We start from the raw sequence: 17,611 nt of genomic DNA, 5'->3' as shown, positions 1-17,611 counted from the left end.
CTTCCTCCTGTGTCCACTCCAGCCCAAACCTTTCAGTGGAAAACACAGAAGAGGGTTTTTGCCAGATGTCATGTCAAATTGAAAACCCTTGCAGGAAAAATTGAAGTGGCATTCATTTTAATTTGAATCTTTGATTTTGCATAGACACAATAGCCCAATATGCACCAAAGAGTGGAAAAAAAAAGGGATAAGGCTGTTGAATTATCAGCTTCTTCATTTGCGTCAAAATATTTGCTGATGAGCCATATAAAATGATTTCAAAAAATAATTGAAGCTGGAATCAGAGCTGGGGTATAGGAATAGTGTGCCTCTGGAGAAAAGATCTACATCAAGTGATGAATTCCGCTGAGTTGGTGGAAATGGATCCACCCAGTGCTTCCCAGGCTAGCCATTAATCAGGCAGTTAAGGGCCTTTTCAGGGCCACCTGAAAGCCACCATTTAGCAGCACAGAATGGCACACTGCCATTTTAGGAAGAGCTTCCACTGGGAAACTCTTGATTAACAAAAGTAGTACTGCATTAAATAGCAGCAATATTTTCATGGCCAGAAAGTAATAAAACTGTAGATGATCTTTATGAATAGGAAAATATTTTACATTAAAAAAGGAAGAAAAATAAGAAAACTCCCACAGAGTTAAGTTCTTAATGTTTGCTTCCTATGGGATCTGGTGAAGGTGAGAAGTCCCTTCACTGAAATGTGGCAGAAAGAAAGAGATGATAATTAGATAGGTGCTGGGCTAGCGTGAGGTGTTTCTTCCCAGGCACGTGCTCTCTGGGTTGGAGAGAACTCAACTGGAGCCAGCCTGGGCTGCTGCATATTCAGTGATGTGGGAGAGAGAGACCAGGAACTTGTGGCAGAGCTGGAAGGCAATGCATCTTAATTGATCAGAGACAACGCTTTTATATATTTAGAACCGGAAGTGGCAAGTTGGAAAAGGAAATGGCTAGGAAAGGGGGTGGAGAAAAGGAAAGAGCAGGAAGGTAGAAAGCTTCTGTAGCAGTGGTTACTAGGAGGGTTTTAACTGGTGGATTAATGTACCCTGCAGGCAGGGCGGGTCTTGAGGTAGAAAGAAAGAAGATAGATCAGGCAAAACAATGCTTATGTAAATAGGCCATAATCTCAGCAATGGAGGATGGAGCAGGGGGGCTGCCCGACAGATAGATAGTTAATTGCATCCATTCTTGGGGCTCCTGTCACAGCCTGTTGTAAGGGATCTAGAGAAGGGATAGGGATTGGTCACTGTCTGGGATTGCTACTGTGTCTCTGACTGGTTTGGGCTTGCATATGTGTATTGTAGATATTATATATTAGAGTTGAGCCAGAAAGTGTCCAATGAAATTTACTCTTTGGGGATCTGTGTTCATTATAGAGAGGTACTGAGAGTTGTATGACCTTAGAGAAGTTACTGAAACAGTTTAAGAATCACTCTCCCGGGAGCCGGCATACAATTAGAAGGCCTCATGTAGGGAGTCGGGGGCAAACGCTAGAAGAAGAAGGGAGTCGCGCAGTAGAGCAGCAGGTTAAGCGCACATGGCACAAAGTGCAAGGACTGGCATAAGGATCCCAGTTCGAGCCTCCGGCTCCCCACCTGCAGGGGAGTCACTTCACAAGAGGTGAAGCAGGTCGGCAGATGTCTATCTTTCTCTCCCCCATCCCTGTCTTCCCCTCCTCTCTCCATTTCTCTCTGTCCTATCCAATAACGATATCAATAACCACCACAACAAAACAACAAGGGCAACAAAAAGGAAAGTGAATAATAATAAAATTTTTTTTTAAAAAAGAAGGCCTCATGTTACATTAAATGCACTAACCTGTGAGCCCATCATCCTCTTCCTGGTTTCATTCTTACTAAAATGTTGCTCTATGGCGCTGGGTAGTGTGCTTTATGTCTCTCTCTTTCAGCTGTGAGACATTGTTGTCATTATTATTACTTTCAAAATCAAACTCTCACTAGTGTAAATTTCAAAGACATCATGGCGGAACACACCCCTATTTTATATCTGACTCATGTCAAAGAGAATGCCTTCATTGTTTCAATATATGTGATACAAATGCTCAGGATGGACAAAAAGAGATGAGAAAGAAACTCAGAAATTAAATCCCATCAATTTGGTGAGAGACATGTCTGTTAAGTTTAAGTATCCAGTGACTTCTTCTGCGCTCAGTTGCTGGATGATGACATTATTCGCAATCATTAATTCTGTTTGAGCAGCACTGTGCTGCACACTTGCAAAACAATTATTGGTTCTGTTCAACTCTTCAGGAGATGTTTCTCGCATTAATGCCTTTGCTAAACCAGTACCTAGAGATGTTAGTTTATGATAATTTCTTGAGATCTGATTTTTTTCATCTTTTATGCAAAGTGGAGACTAATCCAAGAACCAAACATTTAATAAGATATTTTCTTGTTTGTTTGTTTATTTATTTATTGCCTCCAGAGTTACCGCTGAAGCTCATTGCCAGCACTACGAATACACTACTCCTGGCGGCCATGTTTTCCTTTTTTTTTTCTTCTTTCTGTTTTATTTTGACCGAACAGAGGGAAATTGAAAGGGGAAGGGAGATAGAAAGGCGGAGAGAAATAAAAACACCTGCAGACACGCTTCACCGCTCATGAGAAGTTTCCCTTGCAGGTGGGGAATGAGCACTTGAATTTGGGTCTTCGCACATGGTCATATGTGTGCTTGACCTGGTGCGCCACCGCCTGGCCTCCTTTATTTGTTTGTTTGTTTATTGTTCTGATAGGGCCTCATGCATGATTAATTCTGATGGTCCTTGCTGATTTCTTCATCCTTTTAATTACTTCAACAGAACGAGTGAGACAAACTGGGGGGAGGGAGATGGGGAAGAGAAAGAGGAGAAATGCTACCATACAGTTTCACTAGGGCCCCCTAGTGTAGTAGTGCTTGAAGCCACAGCTGTATATACACGGTACAGTGTGGAATTTATCGGTTAACTACCAGGTACAGAGTGGGCTTTACTGGCTTAGCTACCAGCAGGTCCAAAATGATTTGCTTATTACTAAGATCCTCTAGAAGTTAAACTGAGTTGTTTTTGTACCTCCAGCACAGCTATTGAATACTCACAATGATTTATTTGGTATTGAAGGCGGGACTTGGAAATAGTTAAAAGTTGCTTTGGTAGATCATTTAGCTAGGGGTTCCTCCTATGTGTAATTCCAAATGCAAACAATTAAATGGTTAAAATAAACAGTCACAGCAGAGTCTGATTACAGAATAATAGAACTGAGGAGCTGGGTGGTGATACACCTAGTAGAGTGTACATGCTGCTGTACACAGGGTGAACCCAGGTTCAAGTCCCCTAGTCCTCTTCTGCTGGAAGGAAGTTTCACAAGTGATGAAGCTGTAGGGCAGGTGTCTCTCTGTCTCCACTCTCGGTTTCTCTCGTCTTTATCCAATAAGTAAGAAATAAGTAAAATATGGATAAAAAGGGATGAGGTGGTGGCATGTTTGATTGAGCACACACAGTACCTTAAGCAAATATCTAGGTTAAGCCCAGGTTTCCACCTGCGGGGGGGCAGGGAGGGCTTGCACAAAAGGTGAGGTGATGCCACAGGTGTCTCTCTTGCTCTCTCCCTATCTTCCCCTCCTTTCTCAATTTCTGTCCTTGGACATTTGTCTTGACTATTGTAGTAAGCATAATCTTCCAACAAAGATTACATTTTGAGATACTTTTTTAGTGCATATGTCTCCATTTGTTTGCTTAGAGATACAAATGCATATAACAATTTATATTTAAGTACCTCTTTACTTAGAGCTAAGTGTTTGAATTGCTATTAAATTTAAGAATAAATGTTTGCAATTCAGTATCAGTTGTAAACCCAAAAGAGACAAACTGCCTTCTAGATCTTAATTATGAACAAGGAAATTAGACTGTTCTCAAGTCCTAGTTAACCTGTTGTACAGTTCCTGTAAGATTGAGTCACATTACATCTGTATTTAAGGGTAGGGGTACCTTCAGATCACTTGTTTGTGTGTGTGTGTGTGGGGGGGGGAGAAGCATGCTCAATATATGAGTTAATTTTTTGTAAAGAAAGGAAAGGGAAGTCTCAAAGTAATATAAAAGCATTTTTTTATATAATGATGTCCTTTTGGATCAACAACTTGCTTTCAGCAGTATTAAACTGTAGAATTTGATTTTCATTTATGGTATAGAAAGCCTCAAGAAGACATTGCTTTTCCTATTAATTGCGAGAGAAAAGATGAATACCCAACAATTTCATGCCTTCTTCAATGCATCAGAGACCTGAGCTCTAACGGCAGCCAGATTTTCTAAATTCAGGAAGAGCACACCATTATTTTGTCTTTGGCAAATCCCCCAAAGAGGGGCTTAGCAACCACCTAAGTAGTTAGAAAGAAAACGCGCATGCGTGTGTGTGTGTGTGTGTGTGTGTGTGTGTGTGTGTGTGTTAGGTAGCTCACCTGGTAGAATACTCACTTCACCATGAACCAGGATCTGGATTCTAGTCTCCAGTCACCACATGGGAGCACCATGATGAGGAGAAACTTCATGAGTGATAGAGCAGTACTGTTGTATATCTCCTTTATTTTCTCTCTCTCTCTCTCTCTCTCTCTCTCTCACTCTACTTGGAAAAATAAAGAAAAACATGTCTGCTGGGAGTGGTAGAATCTTACTGGTGCAAGACTTCAGTGAACATCCTAACAGCAGGAAAAAAAAAAAAAAAAGAAGAGATGAAGGAAGAGGAGAGGAGAGGAGAAAGGAAGAGAAAAGAAAGGAAGCTAGTGCAAGAATCAGTGTTCAAGCTTTTGACACTATACGAAAAGCTCTGTGAATGGTAGAATGATGCTTTGCCTCTCTTCTCTCTTCTTCGCCATGTCTATCTGAAATTTAAAAAGAAAAGTGCCCTCTGGAAGCTAAGAAATCACACTGACTTAGCATTTGGTAGGGAAATCCCCCCTCCAGTCAAACCCATCCCAGAGTTTTTCTTTTCTGCAAGCCAGTACAGCCAGGATCAATTCAAGTTCCCAGGAACCCCCAAACAAAGGATCTGTATCACTTGCCAGCTCTTTCCCATGAGCCTCTGCTAGACTTCTCAGGTAAAGTGAAGAGAGCAAGAAACTCTAGAGAATTCTGTGGTGACAGTTCTGCTGTCGGATTCCTCTGGGAAATAGGCACAAAAGCACCAGTGGAATCAGTGGTGGTTCACACTGTACAGTGCACACATTCAAGTCCTAGGCCCTATCTATGGGGGAGGGAAGCTTGAGGATTCCTAGAGCAGTGATGTGCGTATCTCTCCTTCTCCCTGTCTCTGTCTCAATAAATGAATGTATCATCAGATAGCTATCCCATGAAATACTACTAGACAAGAAAAGGAACAAGTTATTGATGCTTGGAACAGTATGGATTCACTTCAGACCCACTATGCAAAAATCAAAGAGGCCAAATATAAAAGAATATTATATAGTGTATTTGTGTGATATTGTTGAGCAGATGGAACCTGAGTGACTGTCATGTGCTGTGCTAGAGGGATGGACTGACTGCAAAAGGGTCGATGAAAGATTTTTGGAATGATGAAAATATACATGACATTGTGCATTTGTCAAAACTCACTGAACTATTTACTTAAATAAGAAAATTACTGTATGTAAATGATCTCTCCATAAGCCCTCAAAAATACTATTAAAACTTAGAACTTATAGCAGGTTCCCAGAAAAGGATTAATTTGAGATGAGAAGAAAATCTTTTGGCAATACCTGTCTTTGGTAATGCCATGTTACCTGAGAGACTCTGAAAAAGTCATCGACTTTTTGGTACATTTCTTTTGCTATAAAGTGCGAAATCAGTCCTATATATATTACATGATTTTTTTTTTTGGTGACTACTTAATTGACTAATATACTGGAAGTGCTTAGAAAGATCTCCTGAATGGAATGTAAAAATATTGTCATTTGTAACAATGTTGATGTTGATTTAGTTTCCACATAGAGTGTTAGTGTTTCCACGTAAAGTGTTAGATCTCTAAATATTGTCCATGTCCCAAGGTGAGGCCTTAGATAAATGTTACTAGTTTGCTTCAAAATTGATGTGTGCATGTGGTAGTGCACAGACTTATTTCTGCATTCATTCCCAATTTTTATTTTTAGGGAGCACTGTATCAGATTCTGAGTGAGGGGGTGGGATTATTATAAGAATAAGTCTCCATCATTGCCCTCCAGACTTTCTGAGAAAACAAACCCATCAATAAGGGATTGCAATGCATAGACTGGTAATTGCTGTGAGTAGGCGTGGGAACCTGGTATGGTAGTTGATAAAATAGACATCTACTCTGGAGCGGAGAGAGATTTCATAGAGAAGGTGATGATGGAGAAGTGTTGTTGGAGGCAAGCTGGCCATAATTTGGCCTGTTTGAAATATGGGCCCCAGATCACATCAAATTGATGGGGTTTACAGTCAACAGTATTTATATGCCTTTCCCATATTTGGGAGCTACTCTCTTCCCTGATCCAACTTTCTGGTCCTTTTGCCAGCTATGACATCATCTCCCCAGATAAAAACTTGGATCCACCTGCATATCAGATGTCAAGCTCAGAAACAAACAAACAAACAAACAAACAAAAACTAGTATAGTTATAGGCTCTTTGGAATATAACTAAAATAGGCCTACTAACTATCTACAAAAAGGAGACCCCCCCAACTCATCATCTGAACTATTCTAGCCTTTAGTTTCATGATTAGTCAACAATTTGTTTGGCATCATATGTTAACTCTTTTTCAGCCACCAGGTTCCATATGCTAAGATGATGTCAGCTGGACTTCCCTGGGCAGATGACCCCACCCATGTGTCCTGGAGCTCTGCTTCCCCAGAGCCCTGCCCCACTAGGGAAAGAGAGAGACAGACAGGGAGTATGGATCGACCAGTCAATGCCCATGTTCAGCGGGGAAGCAGTTACAGAAGCCAGACCTTCCACCTTCTGTATCCCACAGTGATTCTAGGTCCATACTCCCAGAGGGATAAAGAATAGGAAAGCTGTTGGGAGGGGATGGGATACGGAGTTCTGGTGGTGGGAATTGTGTGGAGGTGTACCCCTCTTATCCTATGGTTTAGTCAGTGTTTCCTTTTTCTAAATAAAAATTAAAAAAAAATGTTAGGATACGGAGTTCTGATGGTGGGAATTGTATGGAGTTGTACCCTTCTTATCCTATGTTTTTTTTTTTTTTTGTCAGTGTTTCCTTTATCTAAATAAAAATTTTAAAATGTTGTGTGGGGGCCAGATGGTGGTGTGCCTGATAAAGTGCACGTGTCACAATGCACACAGACTCGGGTTTGAGTCCCCAGGCCCTGCCTGCAGGGGGAAAGCTTTGCAAGTGGTGAAGCAGTATTGCAGGTGTCTTTCTTTTTCTCCCCCTCTCTCCCCCTACCCTCTCAATTTCTGGCTATCTATATCCTATAAATAAAGATAAAAAATAAAGTTATTTTTTAAAAAGAAAAACAAAAGTCCTGTTTGGGAGTGAGAACACATGTTTAAAAGTCCATGGAACACTAATATGATGGAACAAGAACTTAAAGAAAAGATCTATATAAGTAGCATTTGATAGTTAAAAGGTATCTATTTATTTTGGATAGAGACAGAAATTGAGATGGATGGGAGGGAAGGGAGAGACAGTGAGAGAAAGGCATCCGTGGCACTGCTTCACCACTCGTGCAGCTTCTTCCCTTCAGGTGGGAACATGGGGGCGGGTTTTGAACCTGGGTCCTTGCACATGTAACGTGTACCAGGTGCACCACTACTTGGCCATAGTATTTAGGCTTTCTAGCTCCATCAGTTTTTTCAGCTGGTTTCTTGCTGGGAAATTGTGCAGATGCAGTCACATCTGCCATGTTGTCCCCTCAGGCTATTGCCAGTTCCCGCGAGAGTTGGGACATTCTCCGAGTGCCTTTCCCAACCAATCCTGTCCCGGCTCTTCACTCCCAGTTTTTGCCCTATAAAGCCCTTCTTCTTCCTCCCCTTGTTCTCTTGCCCGCTTTTCACCTCGAACCACTGCGCTGTCACCCACTGCACTCTCACCCAACTCTGAAGTGCCTGCACGAATAAAGAATTGTGTTCCCTCTCCGCTCCGGATCTCCTCTCTCTCCTCCGTGTCGCAGCACGACAGTTTCCATGTCACAAAGCTGATGGAGATAGAAAGACCCACAAGCCTGTACTAAAGCAACAAATACTGTCAGTGGCCATGTCATGTTTTTCCTCTTTAGCTGGATCAGTGTGTCTGTCACTCTGCCTACCTCCACATAGAAAAATACAAGGGAGACGGACAGCTTACCTTCCGGAAAGTTCAAGGGTCTTATAGATAAGAGATGAAAGTTTTACGCCAGTCTTGACTTAGAACAAGTAGTCTGTGTTCAACTTTTTCTTCATTATCTGCAGGATTCTGAGGTTCCAGGCATAAACCATATTTAGATCAAAGGAATTGACACAAAAACCATCAGACTTAAGAGAGCATAGGGGAGTCGGGCTGTAGCGCAGCGGCTTAAGCGCAGGTGGCACAAAGCACAAGGATCGGCATAAGGATCCCGGTTCGAATCCCGGCTCCCCACCTGCAGGGGAGTCGCTTCACAGGCGGTGAAGCAGGTTTGCAGGTGTCTATCTTTCTCTCCCCTTCTCTGTCTTCCCCTCCTCTCTCCATTTCTCTCTGTCCTATCCAACAACAATAATAACTACAACAATAAAAAAATAAGGGCAACAAAAGGGAATAAATAAATAAAAAATAAATAAATAAAAAAAAAGAGAGCATAGTCCTGAAATATGTCCCATGTGATGGGTTTCACCAAATGCAACAACGAACAGACCCACCTCACAATATCTATTGACCAAAGCATAGATTACATCTAGTCAGAATGAGGCACATCAAAGTCTATTTTCAAGGATACCAGGGTTTCAAGTAGTTGATGTCTGACTACTTAGGGCATTGTTCTAAATGCCACCTATCACACATATCCTCGTGCTATATGAAATACCATGTCTAACTTCAAGTCCACTTTTGTACTTTCCAGAATGAGAGGGCTACTCATTTCTGTCAGTAGTGTTTGAATCTAGACTTGTTATCTATGAGGGTCTGTTGATCCAGGTTATTTGTTAATGCCTAACCTCCACCAGACACCCTTATATCAGAGAGTGGATACTATAACAGAGGAAAAGATGAGCTACTATCTATAGCTGGGCGTATGGATCTTCATGATTAAACAAAAAACAGGACAGCAGAAGAAACAATAATGCAAGCATGTACCAACAAGTGACAGACATCATGCAATCAGATGGTCTCCAGCCATCATCCATGAAGATACCACAGATACCACACTCAGTCCCTTGTGTCATCCCACACCATACTCTCCAAGTGGCCTATTAGAATTGAAGTCCTGGGGCAGAGACCAGGCACGATAATCTGGATGTGTGTGAAGTTAAAGCAAACTTATGCTTAAAAAGCACAGATATTTTCCAGAAGGAGGGGGGAAACCCTGCAAAGCTAGTCATATTTAGGCATGGATTTGGTGAGTTTTGTGTTTTTGTTTAGTTCTGCACCATAGCATATTACTAATTATATCCAGCAAATATACTTTTATATGTACCTAAAATTGATGAATACCTAAAATGTGTGAAGTAGTGGGAGGTGTTATATGGGAGTATTCAAGGATATCAGCTGTGTCCTATGGGAATTCATGATTGGAGGGAGCTCCTTCCTGTCTCTGTGTCTCTATCTACATGTTGGTACCCACAGAGATCCACTCATAAATCATATATATGATAAATAAATATATGTATACCTAAGTATACATAAGTAAGTATATATTGGGTTGTTGGACAAGTTATGACACATTTTTGCATTGAAAAATTTTAGAATGATATCTCAGTAAGTTTATCTAAGATTTCATATGGGTCTAAATGCCCAAGTAAAACTCTAAACAGATTTCTCAGGGAACACCCAAGAGAGAACTGTTCATTTGGATTGGGGAGCAGATGACCCTTGGAGAGTAATTAGAATTTAGATGATAGGTAGGATTTTCTTAGACTCACTATAGTGTAGACTAGGAACTAGAGGCTGAGTGAACTGAGTCATGAGTCTTACAAGTCTCTGGTATGGCTTATGTGCTCTTGTGTATCTAACCTCTTGTTTGCTTGCTGGAAATGAAATCTTGTTGAATGAGTGAAAGCATGAAATGGGATAAACAGTCTCTCAGAGTCAAAGTGCCAGGTGTGGATTGGTGAGTAGTCCGCGTCACATGGTGGGAGGGTGAGGATCACTGGTCTGAAAGGTATGGTGAGGCATAAAGTCGGGCTGAGTTGTTGTTGAGGCATTACTGTAGTGCCAGGGTAGTTCAAATCTATTCTAAATTGCTAATTTAGGATTAAATTGGAATTCCAAATTAAATTACATGAGAATTTAGTATTGAAATAGAAAATAATTATAAATAAATACATACGATTATAAGCAAATATGCTAGTACTTGTTAGGTGTTTTTTTTTTAACCTGGAAAGCTATCTAAACCTGTTTATTCACAAAGTTTCTTCATACTTTTTCTTTATTTCCTTCTCCTTAAGAGTTATTAACCCTTATCTTCACTCACAAGTACCCTGCCTTTTGTTTTTATTTTTAATTCTGTCCTTCATCTTTGGTTTTTAAAAAAAAATTTTTTTTTAATATTTATTTTATTTATTTATTCCCTTTTGTTGCCCTTATTTATTTTTTTAATTGTTGTTGTCGTTGTTGGATAGGACAGAGAGAAATGGAGAGAGGAGGGGAAGACAGAGAGGAGGAGAGAAAGATAGACACCTGCAGACCTGCTTCACCGCCTGTGAAGCAACTCCCCTGCAGGTGGGGAGCCGGGGTTCGAACCGGGATCCTTATGCCGGTCCTTGTGCTTTGTGCCACCTGCGCTTAACCCGCTGCGCTACAGCCCGACTCCCTTTTAAAAAATTTTTAGTACACACACACGTACACACACAAGTACACATGTACACACGTACACACACATGCACACACACACACACACAGAGTTTTGGCCACCAGTTTATTGTCAGAACTTGGTACCTGTATGACTTCATTGTCCCCAGTGACTATTTTTTTCCTGATAGAGACAGAAAGAGAGAAGGAGAAAGAGAAGCAGAGAAAAGGAGAAACTGTAGCACTATTCCACTACTAGTGAAGCTTCTCCCCTACAGGTGGGATCCTGGATTCCTGCACATGATAACACATTGTCTCTATCAGGTGTGCTACCACTTGACCCCCATCTTTGGAATTCTGATTTTCAAAGGTTTTTCTATACTCCTCTAATGATATTCAATAACTTTTATTATTTTTTAAAATTACCTCTATTTATTGAATAGAGACAGTCAGAAATTGAGAGGGAAAGGGACGATAGAGAGTGAGAGAGACAGAAAGTCACCTGCAGCACTGCTTCTCCACTTGCAAAGTTTTCCCTCTGCAGGTGGAGACTGGGGGCTTGAACCTGGGTCCTTGCCCATTGTAACATGTGTGCTCAACCAGGTGCTCCACCACCCGGCCCCAACTTTTGTTATTTTTATTTTGTTTCATATTTTACGAACAGTGGTTTACTGTTTAATGTAGTTACACACACGTTAAGTCACTGCACCCACCACCAAAGTCCTGTGCGCTCCTCTCTGGTAACCATCATAGTTGTCACAGTATCTGAGGTATATGTATATTTTCTTATTTTATTGAGCAAAGTCCTATCTTGCAAGTAGCTCAGAAACAGACTATTCTTACAAAGATTGAACTTAGACTTAGTTGAAGATGCATTTAATTACTGAGTACATTAATTTGTTTGGATTGCCACAGCAAAACAGGACAGGTTAGGTGGCATAAGCAATAGAAATATGGAAGTTGGAAGCCCAAGATCAAGATGTCAGCAGGTCTCTACAAATGCTGGTCTCCTCATTATAGCCTCACTTGGTCTTTCTTCTGTGCATGTCTGTGTCCTAATCTCCTCTTCTTAAAGGACACTAGTCATATAATGTCAGGACCCACCCATATGACCTTATTTACTGTAATTACCTGGGTAAAGTCTTTATTGTTCCAGTGGTCACATTCTAAACTTTTGCTGGTTAGGAATTCACTTCAACAGAAAATGTCATATGGTCTTGTCAGTACCTCCATTTCATAAATAAAAATAAAATAAAATAAACTATTTAGAGGGACAAGCTGAACCAGTGACTCTGATCTGCTGTGTTAAGTTCATGTTCTACTACCTTAAATGAAGTCACACGGCTGAGTTTAAGTCAAGCCAATCCTCGGTGGTTGGAATCATAGCTTGGATCTTACTTAGATTAAAGCTGGCTAGTTGTTCAGAAGCTAATGAAACTAAATTGTTGTCTAATGAAAAGCGTTCCTTATGAGGCTCTCTAACAAAATCCAAGAGCGGTTAGTTGAGATTCCAGTCTCTCAAGCCAGAGGTGTTGGGATCTGTCACTTTTGATCTGTATGATTTTAGGCAGAGGGTTTAGCCTTCCTTTGTCTCTCTTTCCTTATTTATAAATTGATGATAATAATATTTCTTTCCTCCTAGAATTGCTTTGAGGCCTGTCTGATACTTAGCACAGTGTTTGATACATAGGTAACAAACACACAATAAGTTCACTAATGAAATAAGTATTCTTTCATTGCTAGCTGTTATTCAAGGTAAAAATGGTAGATCATTTTAGCAGCCACGCTAGCAGTAGCATTAGACATAAAACATTCTCCCTTGCAACTCTGTATTTATCTGTTGTAGAGCTATGACCTCATGTGTGTGAGATTTCACTTACCCTGGGCTACTTTTTTAATTTAAATAAGGAGACAAAGAAGACAGATGGACAAACAGAGTGACTGACTGACTAACTCCACAGAACAGAGCTCCCCCTATTATCCTGGAACCTCCCATTTAGAGCTGAGACTTGAACCACATACCAGGCCAGTTCTCTCCTTTGTCCCATACACAATATCAAAGAAATAACTTTTCTCAGATTGGAATCTACATAGTTTAAGTGCTTTAAAAATATCATGAATGTTGTTTGTGCATCCTTATCAATCAAGATGTACTTTCAGTTCTGTGTACACCTCAGTGCTATGGAAACACAAGTTTTTGTTTTTTTTTTTTACTTTAATTCAGTTGGGTACATACTAATTTAAATATGGTTTAAGTGAATTTATGTTCTGGGTTTGAACATTCTTTTAAAAATATGAAATTTAATGGCCTTACATATGAGGTATGTCCAGAGATAAATTACAAGCTTCTTTCCCCCATATGAAAGTAGATGATTGCTCTTTGATATAATTAGTAGGTTTTTTTGGGGGGAGGGGCAGGCATCAATGGAATAGTGTTACCATTGATGTGTATGAAATAATTTTTGAGCGCTCCCAAACTCAAGAAATAACTTATGAAATTGTAACATATAGGAATTCTACTGTCATTCTATTATTTTTAAAATTTTATTTATTTGAGTAGAGACAGAGAAAAACTGAGAGGGAAAGGAGAGGTAGACAGGAAGAGGGAAAGAGAGACACACCTGCAGCACTGCTTCACTACTCTGAAAACTTTCCTCCTTCAGGTGAGAACAGGGCTTGACACGCCACTGTTATTATTACTGTTACTCATTACTGTTATTATTTAGTTTATTTTTTGTATTATCTTTATTTATTTATTGGATAGAGATAGAAATCAAGAAGGAAGGGGGTCATGGAGAGGGAGAGAGACAGAGAGACACCTGCAGCCCTGCTTCACCACTTGCAAAGCTTTGCCCCTGCAGGTGGGGACCAGGGGCTCAAACCCAGGTCTTTGCGCATTGTAACATGTGTGCTCAGCCAGGTATGCCACCACCGGCCTCTGTTATTATTTTTTTTAACTTGAAACTATCAATTATTTATTTTTCTGTCTTGTTTTTCCTTTCTTCCCCTTCTTATTCTTCTCTAAGCACTATGGTCAGCGAGGGCAACGTGGGTTTGCAGTTCTCTTTGGAGGAAGTATTAAGTGGGCTACATTTTAGTCTAAGGATTTTTGTTTTCTAAATGTTGTGGTTGTAGAGCTGGTGGTTGTGATGGCTATTTGTTATTAACCCTGAGCCTAAACTGATATTCCTGTGTTAGAGGAATTTACCTCCTTATGATATCATATCTCCCTCAAATGAGAGCCTGTAAATTCACCTTCTTAGCTAATCAATCAGTTGTTCTACCTTGACCAAAACAAACAAACAAACAAACAAAAAACCCAATGCTGACGCATTTCACATTCAGAAGTAAATTAGCCTTTGCACATATCTGCAAGATTTTCTTTTGGAAAACCATAAAAAGAAAAAAAAAAACCATAAAAAGATTAATCAGAGTAACATATGAAGAGGTTTTGCTGCAGGAAAGGAAATATTTATTGTTTATGTCTTAAGTATTTCTCTGCTGTGATAACTAACCTTCGATTTTTTTCACTCGAAATGGAGGTGACATGGATGGGAATCACTTTGATGTTAGTTAGAAGAAGCTTCCGGGGGTGTGTAGGGGGTGAGTGGGTATAGTGCCTTGCCACACACATGCATCTTCTGCTTGCTGGCATTCCCTTGGAGCAGGCCCCGAGCGCCTTTTGCAGGAGGCAGGTGCAGGCAGCTTTCTGCACTGTGATAGAGCATGTCAGCTCGTATTTCCCTTCTGCAGACAAGTAGAGAGTGAAGCAGCCCAAGGTGCCCTCTGGGGCCAGCCATCTCCTTTTTTGCAGGCATCTTGGAGACATGCCATCCAGCCCCAGCTCCTGTATCCTCAATCACAACTGGCCTGTGGATTTTCTGTTTTGTTTTGTCTCTACTTTTTTAAAAAATTTTTTATTTAAGAAAGGATTAACGAACAAAACCATAAGGTAGGAGGGGTACAACTCCACACAATTCCCACCACCCAATCTCCATAACCCACCCCCTCCCATGATAGCTTTCCCATTCTCTAGCCCTCTGGGAGCATGGACCCAGGGTCGTTGAGGGTTGCAGAAGGTAGAAGGTCTGGCTTCTGTAATCGCTTCCCCGCTGAACATGGGCGTTGACTGGTCGGTCTATACTCCCAGTCTGCCTCTCTCTTTCCCCAGTAAGGTGTGTCTCTGGGGAAGCTGAGCTCCAGGACACATTGGTGGGGTCTTCAATCCAGGGAAGCCTGGCCAGCATCCTGGTGGCATCTGGAACCTGGTGATTGAAAAGAGAGTTAACATACGAAGCCAAACAAATTGTTGAGCAATCATGGATCCCAAGCTTGGAATAGTGGAGAGGAAGTGTTAGGGAGGTACTCACTGCAAACTCTAGTGTACTTCTGCTTTCAGGTATATATTTTGCAGTAGTTTATGGATACGTGTGAACATAAGCTATATCTTTGCAGCCACTGTTGAGAACTGTGTGATGGATTTCAGAAGCCATACAACCCACAAGCTGCAAGCCTCCTCCTGCATACAGGACCTGCCTCTGTAACTGTTAAGACTCACCCATGGGAGAGGAAGAGAGAAGGGATAGGAAGCAAAGTGGGGTGGAGGAGTCTAGAGATCAGGGAATTGAGGGGCCATGCCATTGGTATTCAGACATCTGGAGCAGTGCCTGGGTTCCTACCCTGAGCATTTTGCATCAGTGGCGCCTTTGCAGTCTTTTGCCATTTAATGTCTTAATCTGTTATTCTTAGGACTGCAAAGTCATGGTGCACAGATCCAAGTTAATCCAAGTTCACCTCTGAACTTGACCTACTTTCACTTAGCTTTAGTCTCCTTTGAAATTGTAAATGACTGTCTTAATTATAGCATGGGAAATAGCATTCTGTTTATAAAACAGAGCTGCTGCTTCTCTCTTTTTTTTTCCTACTGTAGACTTTTTCTTGCTTCGGAAGTCTATATAACAAAGCAGAATGTCTATTTCAGTTATTCTAGGAGATTTTAAACTTTCAAGAATTTAAAAGCAATATTTTTTCCTTTATTGGGGGATTAATAGTTTATAGTCAACACTAAAATATAGTATTTTGTACATGTGTAACATTTCTCAGTTTTCCACATAATAATTCAACCCCCTCTAAATCCTCCTCTGCCATCATGTTCCAGGGTCCCCAACTCCAGAGTCTTTTACTTTGGTGCAATACACCAATAGTTTTCTTCTTACTAATTTTTTTTTTGTTTTAGAGACTAAAGAGGTTCTTTCAGCTCTAAAATGCTCAGTGAATTTTTGTTCTAATGTGTTAGAATAACTCTCTCATCTTGATTATCTGAAATAAGTCTGGTCCACATAAAGAAACCCACACTGAAGTCATAATAGTCAGTTATGATTATGTAAATTGTAGAAATGAATTTGGCTAAGCATTTAAGCTATTTTAACTGAAATTGGAGTATCTAATTGTAATCTTAGATTATTAACTGGATAATTGCTGTTTTAAGTCTTCTTAGTTCCAAACAGTAGGGAAGCAGGCCTCATGTCTTATTCATCTCTTAGCCCCGAGTCCCGGCACCCAGCAAGTCTTATCCTGGGTAGACTGTTGCCTGAAAGGACACAGATCTGTTTCCATCTTGGTTACTGAAGAAAACAACCATCTCAGCCAACATTCGTGTCAGAACTGGACTTGTTGGTATAATGTGGTCTGGTTTCCAATGCAAGAGTTCAGACCAAATCAACAGAGGCATTCTCTAATTCTAACTGCCACTCTGATCCATGGGGTTTACAATAAAGGGTCTGAATAGTGTGTCCATGGTGTGGTGCTTTGTCAATGGTGTGGTACTCATCCTTGTGATTGGTATGACTTATAATAATCGTGTGAGATTATTACATACATAATACATGTGCATCGTTCCAGCTCTCTAATACATGTCCAGTTAGGTCCAGTTAATAGACATTTAGCAGCTCCTCACTAAGTCTCATTGTTCTAGTTAATTCAAGGATGTTTAGTAGTAGAGATAGACTAGATCTTCTGAGGTCTGATGGGAAATGATGGATTTATGTTTTCTCTCCATTCTGTGTGCAACAGTGGTACAATGTGGCCCTGAGGACAGACCCAGAGGGAATCTGTCCATGCTGCCAAAGACCAGATCTACACATTCTGAACTCAGTTCCCAGTGTGGGGGCCCAGATCAATATGTGAATCAAAGGGCAGAAGTTTAAGACTTTTGGTCTATAGGGGCATGAAACTTACAAGATTGAGAGGCCCCCTTTTAAGGAACTAGGAATGTGGGTAAAAAAAAACAACAAAACTTCAGATCCTGGGTAAGAGGTACCGAACTTTGGCTTATGGTAGACCTGCCTTTGATCAAGCAAAGGATGTAATTAAGGGATGAAATAAGGACCTGAAATGTGGCAGACTGCAAAAGTACACACATCGCCATGAGTAAGGACCTGGATTTTATTCCCAGCTCCTCATCTGCAGGAGGGAAGCTCCACACGTGGTATAGCAGTGCTTCAAGTGTCTTTCCTCTTTTGTCCTCTGTCAAAAAAAAAAAAAGGCGGCTGGATGCAATGAGGAAGGAAGTGGTAGAAGTAGTACAGGTACTGAGCCCCAGGAATAAAAAGGAATCAATCAATCAATCAATCAATCAATCAATATCAAATCAGTTTAGGCTGAGATCAGGAAGATAGACAATATGATTTGTGT

At 40.7% G+C, this 17,611-nt stretch overlaps 1 protein-coding gene across 5 annotated transcripts in view; it reads left to right on the top strand.

Moving 5' to 3' along the window:
- SAMD5 (sterile alpha motif domain containing 5) overlaps nt 1–17,611 on the top strand; it is a 446,079-nt gene that overhangs the window by 13,402 nt on the left and 415,066 nt on the right. Inside the window, exon 2 of one of the 5 annotated variants that reach the window (XM_060205381.1) lies at nt 6,759–6,955. The exons of the other annotated variants lie outside the window; for them this stretch is intronic. Coding sequence (XP_060061364.1) covers nt 6,759–6,779 — 21 coding nt within the window. The 3' untranslated portion in view covers nt 6,780–6,955. Of the gene's footprint in view, nt 1–6,758; nt 6,956–17,611 lie in introns of those variants that run through there. 5 annotated transcript variants of the gene reach the window in all.

The sequence above is a fragment of the Erinaceus europaeus genome, chromosome 13, assembly GCF_950295315.1.
Source record: "Erinaceus europaeus chromosome 13, mEriEur2.1, whole genome shotgun sequence".
Taxonomy (NCBI): domain Eukaryota; kingdom Metazoa; phylum Chordata; class Mammalia; order Eulipotyphla; family Erinaceidae; genus Erinaceus; species Erinaceus europaeus.
This window is presented reverse-complemented; position numbering and strand designations above follow the sequence as displayed.